The sequence below is a fragment of the Nestor notabilis genome, unplaced genomic scaffold, assembly GCF_000696875.1.
Source record: "Nestor notabilis isolate BGI_N333 unplaced genomic scaffold, ASM69687v1 scaffold29770, whole genome shotgun sequence".
NCBI lineage: Eukaryota > Metazoa > Chordata > Aves > Psittaciformes > Psittacidae > Nestor > Nestor notabilis.
This window is the reverse complement of record NW_009910185.1, coordinates 17,377-29,192: the sequence shown is the minus strand read 5'-3', so window position 1 is coordinate 29,192 and position 11,816 is coordinate 17,377. Positions and strand designations below refer to the sequence as shown.

General features: G+C 42.6%; 1 protein-coding gene across 1 annotated transcript in view; it reads left to right on the top strand.

Moving 5' to 3' along the window:
• Positions 1-11,816, top strand: part of SPG7 (spastic paraplegia 7 (pure and complicated autosomal recessive)) — a gene marked incomplete at its 5' end in the record, with an annotated part of 28,464 nt that overhangs the window by 662 nt on the left and 15,986 nt on the right. The window contains 7 exons of the mRNA XM_010024849.1: positions 762-851; positions 5,461-5,711; positions 6,695-6,834; positions 8,650-8,752; positions 10,254-10,379; positions 10,686-10,848; positions 11,620-11,793. Coding sequence (XP_010023151.1) covers positions 762-851; positions 5,461-5,711; positions 6,695-6,834; positions 8,650-8,752; positions 10,254-10,379; positions 10,686-10,848; positions 11,620-11,793 — 1,047 coding nt within the window. The remainder of the gene's footprint in view (positions 1-761; positions 852-5,460; positions 5,712-6,694; positions 6,835-8,649; positions 8,753-10,253; positions 10,380-10,685; positions 10,849-11,619; positions 11,794-11,816) is intronic.

Here is an 11,816-nt window from a genome sequence, read left to right as displayed (position 1 = left end):
TGAACTTAGGTTGTTCCCCCCTTGAGAGGGTTGGGAGTTTTAAGTTAAAATACGTGCATAATCTTTCAAATGGCAGTGAATCCTCTAGTAGAAGTAGCAGTGGACAAGCAGTTCCAGTTTCTGGGCTTACTCCTTTTTCTGGAGCCTTCATGAAAGACCATGGGAAATGGAAAACCCTGTTGTCAAGTCAGTTGTCTGGCTTATCAACTTCTTGTATTTCTGATGAAAAAGCCTTTGCTGATTATTTCGTGGCAGCAACTGTGAGTGTTACTGTTTGTAGCCTTATTTTCTTGGCTTTTATTAGAGTATCCTGTCAGCATTTACTGAGAAACCTGCATTTAACTCCAGTACGTGTATTTCCTTTAATAACTATGTACAGTTCCTAGTGTGAGGCCATTCTTGACTCATACCAGTGAGTTAACTATGGCTGTGCCTTGGGAAATGTGTACATGTTTCAGCAGTGAAGAAATTTCTCCAAATTACTATCTTTGCTCCATTAAAATCATATTGGAACAAAGACATCTTTTATTGGATTGTCAAAAAAAATATGTAAGGAAACTGACAGAGTCCGTCCCTCCTGTTACGACTTCTGATGAGGATGTCCCGTTTCCTCGGCACAGGAGCAAAACCATGTGCTTGGGTGGACCTGGAGCTCGGCTTTCTCTGCTCTCGGAGCTCATGTGTGTTTCTGCTATCCTCAGTCCCCCTCACTGTCTCCTGAGGTCTTCTGGCAGTAACAGCTTAACTCTCCCTGCCTGTAGGTAGCACTTACTGGTTTACTACTTCAAGCTGTCGGTGGAGTAACCAGAAGAATGGAGGATTCAAAAAGAAATCTCCACAGGAGGATGATGGTATGTATGCGCCAAAAAGATACTTGATGAAACAAGTCGTGTGTGTGAGGGGTAAGGGTAGGCAGCATGGGAGGCCTTAATGCTTCTCTGGGTACTGTAAGCCTGTAACTTACCACTTCTAAATGCCTGTGGCTACAAACAAGTTTGAAGGGGTGTTTTGGCTTAGTGGGTGGAATACTAAGATTTAAATATAGAGCATGAAACTGATTCCGTGCTGCTTTGCATCCTATGCAAATAACTTCATTGATGTTTGCCTTACTTTGCTGCTTTGCGGAGGGGAACAGGAGTATTAACTGAGTTTTGGTTTGGAGGTTTTGTTGTGCAGCATTATTGACTTAAACTTATTTTAACTAAATTAAGTTAGTTAAGTTGGATTCTGGTTTGGTTTTTGTTTGGTTGTTTTTTTAATTTCCTTTCCCTTCACTGTGGATGTGTCTCTACTTCTAGTGACTTACAGAGCTTAAAGTTAAAATCAGATTCCTTAAAGATTTCTTAGCAGTGATAATGGCACTCGCTCAGAATTCTTCCTTCTTGTTTTTTGTATCAGCCTTCTTAGATACTGTTTTTGCACGTCTTATACTGCCTAAGCCCCAGGCATTCCACTGTACAGGACTTCTTGAAAATGAGTTTTATCTCACTAAATGTGTTTTGGAGCCTGGGGATCTATGTGCTGTGCCAGATTATGTTGAGAAGTAGAGGAGTTGCCCTCTCTGTGCCTTAATCTTAAGGGGGTGAAGAATTTACCGATGCTAATGGTGAGGGTACAGGGAAATAACTTTAATGTGCCAGGCAAAAACCTTGTGTAACTTCTGACAGGCAGCGTACTGATCCTTTTAGCAGGCACTGTTACCTTCTACCAGAAGATTTTCACCAAACATCTTTTTCAAATACAAGTGGGTTTGTGGGTGTCCCTTCAAGTTTTGGTGGTGTTTTCAGCTTTCTGCTATTTGTAGAGTTACAACAGCTGCATTCTGTTTAAAAAGTGTAATTTGACTCTTCACTGCTGTAAAGAAAATTCTTTGCTTGTTTGTGAGTACATGCCTCCCAAGAGCTGAAGTGCACGCAAAGACTCTCTAGGCTCTGGATAAGGCGTATTTTCAGTCGCTGGGGTGTAGATCTTTAGCAGTGAAGGTCTCGTCTTCTTTCTTGTCAGTAATGCTTGCAGAAGCATAAGGTATCTGAGCATTTTCCGTTTTATGACATTAGTTGGTGCTTGCAGGGGCTGATGATGTCTTGAGTGAGTTTGTGGGTGTCTGCTGTGCTGCTTGTTTCCTGGACCTTTGAGTGAGGGGTAAACCTGTAGGCAGAGGGCTCCAGACCTTAGTACTGTGAGTTAGAAGGCATTAACATCATGCTTAAGTCACACAGATTGTAGTATAATTTTACAAGTTATATTATAATCTTTCATCTAAGTATCATTAAATAAGAGAATAGCTTGGCTTTACCTTTGTTTGTGCTTAAACATAATGGTCAAATCCTCTTGGACTGACTAGCTTTTGAAATAAAAGCAGCCAGGTGCTGATGGCTTTTAGCCTGACTCATGTCACTGCAGTCTCCTTAAGGCAAGAGCAGCAGCCTCACCCGTGTGATCCATTTCACTGGGCTGAAGCCCTCCATGGGGTGTGAGTGCAGGTGTCACAGAGTCCTTGTCAAGGAAGTCAGAGCTTAGAGGTTGGAGCCCTTAGTGCTTGCAAGACCACACAGGGTGACTGCGAGCACAGTGCCCTGAACTGTAGCTGTTAAAATTAGTAAACAGTAACATGCCATGTTCAGTGGCCTCTCTTCTGTGATTAATGGATAGCTTGGCTTTGGGAGGTGGAATGCTACCCCATGTCTCCAGGGGAATGTTTGTCTCTGCAGTAATTATTAAAAAGAACTCTTCAAACTGTCACTGCAGCCCTTGCAAGATTTTAATCAGAGAGTTCAGATTTGGGGTTAATGGCAAATCATTGCTTCATGGAGGCTTTTTGAGGCTAAAAAGCTGGAAGTATTCCCACAGCTGTTGCTTGCAAGTGTCACATCCAGTTACTGGTTCTCATTTACTGAACATTGTGGGGTAGTTATGGTACAATATGAATGTTGTACTATGAACATAGTTAGACTTCACATAAGCTTAGAAATAGATTGATTTTGTTCTTAATTAAATGCAGAGTAGAGGAAAGTTTTGCATTGCTTTGTAGCTTTCTAGAAATGGTGTCTTTTCCTGAAATAATTCAGCTGTAGCTTAAAAGTCCTGGACAAGTCTGATTCCTAGAAACTGGAGAAGTTGTTTGTGTGAAGATATCTAATGGCCAGTTTTTACCTTGTGGTGATCCTTTTGTGATTGTATCCTTAGTCATGTATGCTTTAGGACATACTCTATGCCTCTTCACTTTGTTTGAAATTTTAATGCAGAAAATACCTTAGCAATAGTTGACTCTGACCTCTCCAAGGAACTCACATCTTCAGTACTCACTTTCTAAAGTAGTTTCTTTTCTCTGTAGAATCTTTTCATTTAGAACTTGCTCAGCTTTTCAGGATATTGTCCAGACTAAGGCCCTTCACAAACTATATTTTAATTTTCTTTAATAAGACTGTAGTGGATGTCATCCTGCAGCTTTGATGAATTGCTTTGTTCTAATAAAGCTGGATCTAGCAGATAAGACAAAAGTGAGGAGATAAGATCAAAGAACATCTGAAAAGCTGCATTGTTTCTATTTAGGAACAAGCCTTTCCTGTTAAATGTGGAGCAGGGCTAGGAAACGAGTGAAGAATGATGCTGCGTGTCTGAAGGACAGAGTACTTTTTTTAGCATCTGACTGGGTCATATGTTTGTCCCTTGGTTTTGTTGCAGTGTGTGTAGGGACTAATTGGTGGCTAGTGATAAATGCTAGTGTCAGAGCATTTGTTATGAATTTGCAAATAAATTGAATCTGGGCTGCAGCAGGCTGATGCATTAGCAGTCCAGTGACACAGAATTAATTCATTGCTGGGTGTAGAACAGTATTTATGTATGCCACGTTGCTGGTGATGTTAAATTGTGTATCAAGAGCAAGTGCTAAATTATATATCGAGAACATCCACATCGGGCTGGAAAGAGGAGGAGGTATTTGTTGTCATCACAACTCAAACACTAGCTGGCAGTTGACATTGAACTGTGCTGTGGCAGCCCTTTGCAGACCACAGGATTTGAAATTTGCTGATGCAGTGCAAAAAATGTTGGGAGTCTGAATAAAAAAGGTTTGGTGGCAAACACTTGAAGTAAACCATCCCCTTTTCTTATGTCAGCACTTCAGTATGTCAGTGGTACTGTAAAGACTGGGGAAAGCACATCTAGCATGTGAATCCCTCTGATACGGATCCTTAATATGGACAAGTTATCAAACCCTTTTGAACGTGAGGTTGTCTGTATAGCATGGCAGAAAATCTGTGCAATTTTAAGGCAGTGGGCTTGATTTGTAGTTTATTTATTTGCACAGGTAAGCTGCATATCACGTCTCCTGTGCTATTCCAGATTTACTGCAAATGCAGATATATTTTTAGGTAGTAGAGACGTCGTTGGTCTCATGATACAGGGTGACAGCAGATCAGGAGCTCACCAGGAAGCAATTATCTCTTATAATACTGTGCTATGTGATTTACCAGTGATGTTGTGAACAGGTTTTACTCCTAATATTTCCCCATGGATGTGTTAGCAACAGCCTGCGGACTAGGCAGCGTAGGAGCATGTGATATAGAAGTGGGTTGCAGTAGTTCTTGAGTTTGATTTTCAGCAGCCAGGGTCCAATGGCTTTATTTGGCCTATATCCATGTTAGGCTAGGCAAGTGAGATAGTCTCTCATTTTGAAACAGAATGACGCTTGGTGGGATAGTAGTGGGACTAGCAGACTGTGACATCTGAAGTCTGCTGGACGAGGATTAGACTGCCTTAAAACAGGAAACACTGATCAGAACTCTCAAAACATGTCTGAGATTGCTGTTTGTCTTTGTACACAATAACTTCTGGGGTTGAGGGTCTGTCTTTGGCTCCCCAAAGCTTCAAATCCTCCTCTTACTGAAGCAACAGTTAAAGCAGAAGAGGTAAGGTGATCCTCCATCATCTTCTCTGTAATGACACGGTGCCTCACTGCAGTGAGGGGCATTGGGGAACAGCTGAATATAGCCACAGCAGTGTGACTCAAGCAGATTTTTTGCTGGTTAGCAGGATGCAGAATTTGCCTCCTTCCAGGCAACTGTTTAAGTTCACATCTGAGTGTTTTTGCTTTCATAACTTTTGACTTGGTGCTCTTTCATGTGTACAGCTGAGGCCCTGTGGTCTGATGGTCTAGATGCCAGAAGGGTCTGGGAATGCCACACAATCCAAAAAACTGACTCACTTGCATAACCTTGGGCAAGTCACACAACCTCCTTTGTGAGCCGAGCCAGAAAATTGCCTGTGCAATGCAAGTTGGGTACTGCTTCGGGTCTAGCCCTTCAGGAGAAACCAAACACACAACAAAAAAACCCTTCAAAAAGTACCATTGTGTCAATCTTTGTTATTTAATTGTCCCTCCTTTGCATCAGAAATCTCTACAATTACATGCTTATATCTTTTTTTCTTTTTTCCCCTTCTGGTATCTTTTTTTTCTAGAGGATGAGAAACGCAGGAAGAAGGAAAATCAGATGCATATTGAACGTTTACGGGCACTCCTCATCATAACTTTCATAGTGCTGTTGTTTCGATTCATGCTCAGCGAGAACAGAGAGGGGACCAACATTTCCTGGAACTACTTTGTGAATGAGATGCTGGCAAAGGGGGAGGTCCAGAGAATTGAAGTGGTGCCAGAGAGCGATATTGTGGAGGTTTATTTGCACCCAGGAGGAACTCCACATGGACAAGTTGTGAGTGACTTTCTGCAATTGAAATGAGTGATCTTAGCTTATACTGCTGAAAGGAATTGAATTCATGAATATATATGTTCTATAAAACTGTAGCTGGTAAATTTGCACTTCATTAATTTTTCTCTTTTCCCCTTTCAGGGGACTTCTGTTATATCAACCTGGAAATTAAGACTTTTAGTTTAAATTGTGAAATTAACAATAATCTGAAAGAAAATCTTACGTATGCCTAAAAAGCTGGAAAAAACCACCATTTTTTTTCTACTGGCTCAGTCTGATACATGAGAAAGTGTCTAGAACACTGTAAGATCTAGTTTCAAAAAGGTTCTCCTACTTGGATTTTAGTTTCAAGTGTTCTGTCAAACTCCATCAGGCTTTCTTCCTAAATCTTCCAAAATGGAGACAAAGCAGAGTTTGATCTCCTTACTTCCAGAAATTACCACTAAGAATCATTACAAACTGGCTTGAGAGATTAAAATACTGTTCTTGGATACATCCCATTTTGTTAGGTGATTTATGATCCATTTGAAAACCACTGGATGAAATTAGTTTCTGACAGATTTGGAAACAAGATCCAAGAAGTCCAAGTGGAGCACAAGGCTCCTCCTTTCCTGTGATGTAGTTTTCTCTGTGTTTCTGTATATAGTATAATATTTCTTCCTAGTCCATGGTGTCAGTATAACAGGGTTTGTAATACTAACTCCATCCGGCTTGTCTACAAAGTTGTTGCATCTCCTTGTTTCTGGAGAGCTGAGACTTAATTCTTGTTTTTTATTCTTTCATGAGGTGCTGAAAGGACTAGGTGTTCCCAAGGTCATTTGGAGGCCTAGTGTCTGTTATTTGCTCATGAGTTCATTGATGCAGTATCAAAGGGTGTAAGATAAGGCTAACTTTTATCTGACTTGTCCATATTGTGCTTTTCTTCTGTTCACTGCTGTATCCTTACGCTACAACACTGACATGCTGCTTTTATTGCACGTCCCCAGAATGTTACCCTGTTGTACACAATGCGGGTGGCAAACATTGACAAATTTGAAGAGAAGCTGAGAGCTGTGGAGGATGAGCTGAATATTGATGAGAGAGAGAGAATCCCCGTTTCCTACAAGCATCCTGGCTTTTATGGAAAGTATGATACAAATTTGTGCTTACTGTCAATCTTAGATTGGTGACAACGTCCCTCACTTTGGGAGGAACTCACTTTCAACTAAATGTTATATAAACATAGAACTAAAAAGTGGTCTCCATTTTGGAGCACTTACCCTGCCGTTCAGAAATAGGCATGGTCTTAGATGTACCTTAATACCTCAAAAGCAAAGGTCCCAGGAAGGTGTCTGGAACTGCAGCATACAGCACACCAAAATGTTTCCGATCAGTGTCAGCAACTCTGAGTAAAGTATGCGTTCTTGCACAGCTGAGCACTTCTCCTTACAATCAATTATTCAAGTGTCAAGTGTGATAGGCACTGTGACTCAACAAGTGATGTTACACCCTGGTCTGTGGAGATTGCTGGTCATGCAGCAAACCTTCCCCCCATTCAAATGCTTCAAGGGAGGCCTGTGGTGGCTCTTCAGTCTGTAAAAATAAACACCTAGTTTTGGTCTGCTTCTGCAGCCGCTGTAGATCAGAGCACAGCCTGCACTGTGCTCACTCCAGCTGTGAGCCACATACTGAGCAGAGCAGCTTTGATGCATACAAAATCTCAATGAGAGGAGTTCTTCTATTAAACTTACAGCCCTTTTCTGTTACCTGAAACTTGGCTTAAAATATATAAAAAAAAAAAAAAAAAAGAGCTCAAAGCTTCTAATTCTGAAAAAGCTATAATGAGAAGAGAAGGGAAGATAGAATGGGGAAGGAAGAAAGAGTGAAGAACAGGGAGCTGGAGCACCTCTTCTGCAAGGATAGGCTGAGAGAGCTGGAGTTCTTCAGTCTGGCGAAGAGAAGGCTCCTAGGAGACCTTGGAGAAGCTCCAGTGCCTAAAAGGGGCTCCAGGAAACCTGGAGAGGGGCTTTGGACAAGGGCCTGTAGGGACATGAACAAGGGCAATGGCTTTAACCTGCCAGAGGGGAGACTGAGATGAGCTCTGAGGCAGAAGCTCTTCCCTGTGAGGGTGCTGAGGCGCTGGCCCAGGGTGCCCAGAGAAGCTGTGGCTGCCCCATCCCTGGCAGTGTTCAAGGCCAGGTTGGACACAGGGGCTTGGAGCAAGCTGCTCTAGTGGAAGGTGTCCCTGTCTGTGGCAGGGGTTGGAGCTGGAGGAGCTTTAAGCTCCCTTCCAACCCAAACCAGTCTGGGATTCTACAAACATCTGTCAAAATGCTATAGATCACTGGCTAGGCTTTATGCTGTGCTTTTATATGATGTACTAGTGTTTTGTTATACACAAATTTGAAAAAATTGGCAAGTTCTGAATTTCAGCTAAAGGTCTCATACTGCACAATCAATTTAAAGTTTATCTTCATATAAACCTTGTATTAAAAATGTACAAATGCTGTTCAGAGGACAAGTGGCTACGCAAAATCCAGTCCAGGTATCTACTCATCCACAAACAAAAGGTTTCACATTTTGGGAAGGGAGGAAGAATTACTGGTCATCCCATCTACAGTGGGAAAGCCACTGTGCTCCAATCCCTATGACACACTCTGCATGCTGCACAAGGAGGTGACCAGGCCATGTCGTGGGTGTAGCAGCACGGCTGTAAGCAGTAGTTGCCAGTGTCCCCTGTTCAACTTTTTAGGCTAAGTAATTGTTGCGGTTTTTGGTTTACACACACACACATATATATAAAAACCTGTTAAGGTTCCATTTTCTTAGCTACGTCTGTTCGTTGCACTTGTAGCCTAAATGTCAGGACCTTTAAAATACTGCAAAAAGCTATGTTGAGTAACATTAAGCAAGTTGTGGGCAAACATTTCAATTTGTACCTGTCTTGCTTTTGTCCTTTTAGTGATGTCATCTCTCTGATAGTGACACTTGTGGCTGTGTCCATGCTGTGGAGCATATTCCGCCTCATTAGGGTCGCTGGACGGGTAGGAGGATTCAATGCCTTTGTGAGTATCCTGGATCTTGATGTTATTTTGCAGCCTGTGGATACTCTTCTCTTCCCCTTCCCCAGCAAAGTCAATGCAGAATGAGAATTAACTGGTGCCACGGGCTCTCCATTCTTGACACATCTTGCTGTCCTGATCATCTGACTAGCTTGTACGGTAACTGGCCGTAGCTGAGGCCCTTCCTTTCCCCAGTGGCAGGAAGGGCTGAGCTCAGTAAATTTGCAGTCCAGTTTGCTCTGCTGTTTTCAAAGCTTGCTAATGAGTTGCAGCTGCAGATGGTGTTTTTCACTGGGTCCTGCCAATATGCCTCCCATACAGCCAGAAGTAGGAATTGCTGCTTTCTGCAAAATGAGTTCTCAATTTATAAAATATGTTCAGATTCTGGGTTTCATTAAGTGTTGGCCTGTTCTGCTCCTGCCACATGCCTCACTTGCAACATCAGTCAAATCTCCTCCTCCCCTCTTCCACCCTTGGCTGGATCAGCTGATAAAACTCTGCAGAAATCAGCCTGGGGTGCACTGTCTTTAACTGCAGGGATTTGGGCATGAAAATACAGTGAATTCAGTCCCTTGTTAGATTTCCCACTTGGCCTCTCAGCAGTTCTCTTCTGGCTTTGGGATTCTCTTTACACAAAGGGATACAGCTGCTCAGAGGAATATTTTAAAGAAGTGTTGACTAATGAGAGCCTTGAGGGCTAGATTCTATCATTGCTTAAGTGGGGACAGCTAGGCCCTGCCATGTTTAACTCTTAATTTCAATAAGCTGATGTTTCTGAGCCCTGAGAAACTATGAATTTTCTTCTCAAAGAAAAAAAAATCCCAAGTAGCAGTTTTCAGTGGAACATAATGAGCAGTTACTAGTAGGGCGTTGAACTAAATTCTTGTTTTGACTGTCACTGTGGTGTGACACGCACCAGGAGGCTGAAATGTGGTGTCTGTTAAATTTGAGAACCTACAGTTCTGTCCTGGGTTGTATTTCAAGAGAAACCAGTGGCAGCATTGGACAAGGTTGCAAAGTGTCTGTTTATGTGCATTTGCAAAACAGTATTGGTAATTATTTACCACTGACAATTATTTACCATCAATACATACTCCTCCTCAAAACTATACCTGTCCCATGTGTATTAAGGATCAAAGCATTTAGAAACTGGGGAGAAGATACCAAACAAGGTTTTGGACATTCTGCATGGTTTTAAGAAGCATCCCTGCCTTATCTGCATAGAGTTCGAGCTGGATTGTGTTGGGACTATTACTGCAGGTTTATTCTGTCTCTTCCCAACAACATGTGAATAAATAAAGTTTGAGTCAACAGTCTCACTGTGAAGTGTGTTCAAAGCAAAAGTGAGTAAACCAGCAACATGTTGGTGGGCATTTTAGTGTTGTTGTTTCTTTGGGGCAGCTTACACCTGTGCTATCTCCCCGAGTATAGCAAACAGTCCTTCCAGACTGTTGCTTTATCCAAAGTCAGAGTAAGTCCTCAGTACTTGTTCTGCCTTCCACAGAACCAGTTGAAAATGGCTCGTTTCACCATTGTGGATGGGAAGTCAGGGAAAGGGATTGGCTTCAAGGATGTGTCAGGAATGCATGAGGCAAAAATGGAAGTCAAGGAATTTGTGGACTATTTAAAGGTATGTAAATGTAGAACAACGTAAGTGCTTGCTACCCATCTACTGGGATAGGTGGCTGTATGTTCTCTTCATCCTTCATGATACTAAGCAGCCTCTGTTTAAATAACCTGACAGCTTTTTATGTTGTGATCAACGTGATTCGAATCTATTTCCAGTTCCATATCAGGAATGCAGATGTAGCTGCTCCCATTAGCAGCTCAGAGTTGCTCAGGCCAAAAACACTCTCAGGAAGCTCTGGGAGGCCATATTCTTGTGCAAATGCTCTATGTGAGCTGTGAATCTAACAGAGCTGTGTTGTTCTTGCAGAACCCTGAGCGCTACTTGCAGCTTGGGGCTAAAGTGCCCAAGGGGGCCTTGTTACTTGGACCACCAGGCTGTGGAAAGACATTGCTGGCGAAGGCAGTGGCTACAGAAGCACAAGTGCCATTTTTGGCCATGGCAGGCTCTGAGTTTGTGGAGGTGATAGGAGGTAAGCTTCTCAGGAGGAAGGATGTGAAGGTTACTTGGTTTCTTGAGAAGTTGAAGGGTGCTGGAAGGGCTTCTTGAACAGGACAGAGTTTTAGCCTGTCTTTCAATGAGGAGGATGAGTTTTAGATACCTCTCCTGAAAATGTAAAAGATGTTCAGTGATAGAGAGTACTTAATATTCTGCAGTATCTAAAATGCATGCCCTCTGAATTGCTAGAGCCATCTTTCTGACAGTGTGCAGCCTTGGTTCTTCACCTGAAAGCATTATCTCTGACTTCCCTGTACCTATTATTAAAGCCATTGACTGAGGCTTCCTTCCTTGTATAAGAACGCTAATGGATTTTCTGCTGCTCCCTGCTGATGTGGAAAGTATGGCCTTTTTGTGCCGTGGGATTTCTATCTCTCTCCTTTTCTTCCTTCCTCCTAGATCTCTTGAGACCTGACAAGGGTCAGTGTGCAGGAAAATGCTGGATATTTCTGCTTCTGACTGGTGGAAATAATAGGAGTTCATCTTAGGAGCTGGGAGCAGAGCTCTTCATACAGCAGCTATAGCAGTCCCTGCAGTTGTAGGAGTTCCAGAAGGATCTGTGCTGAAAGACTAAGCAAATGAGTTCTGTGGCTATTTCTTTGTGCCAGGAGTGTTGAGAGAGGGGCTGTCATATACCAAGGGCTTGCCCAGTGCCAGATGTCTTATTGGGGGCCAGGAAAGCTGCTCTCCAGCTTTGCTAACAATTTTAGCTACAAGGTTTATTTCTTCTTCCTTTTCCCTATAGGTCTTGGAGCTGCCAGAGTCCGGAGCCTCTTCAGAGAAGCCCAGGCTCGAGCACCCTGCATTGTGTACATTGATGAGATTGATGCTGTGGGCAAGAAGCGCTCAACCAATATATCTGGGTTTGCCAATGCTGAAGAGGAGCAGACCTTAAACCAGCTGCTGGTGGAAATGGATGGTCAGTATTCCTATCTGCCTCTC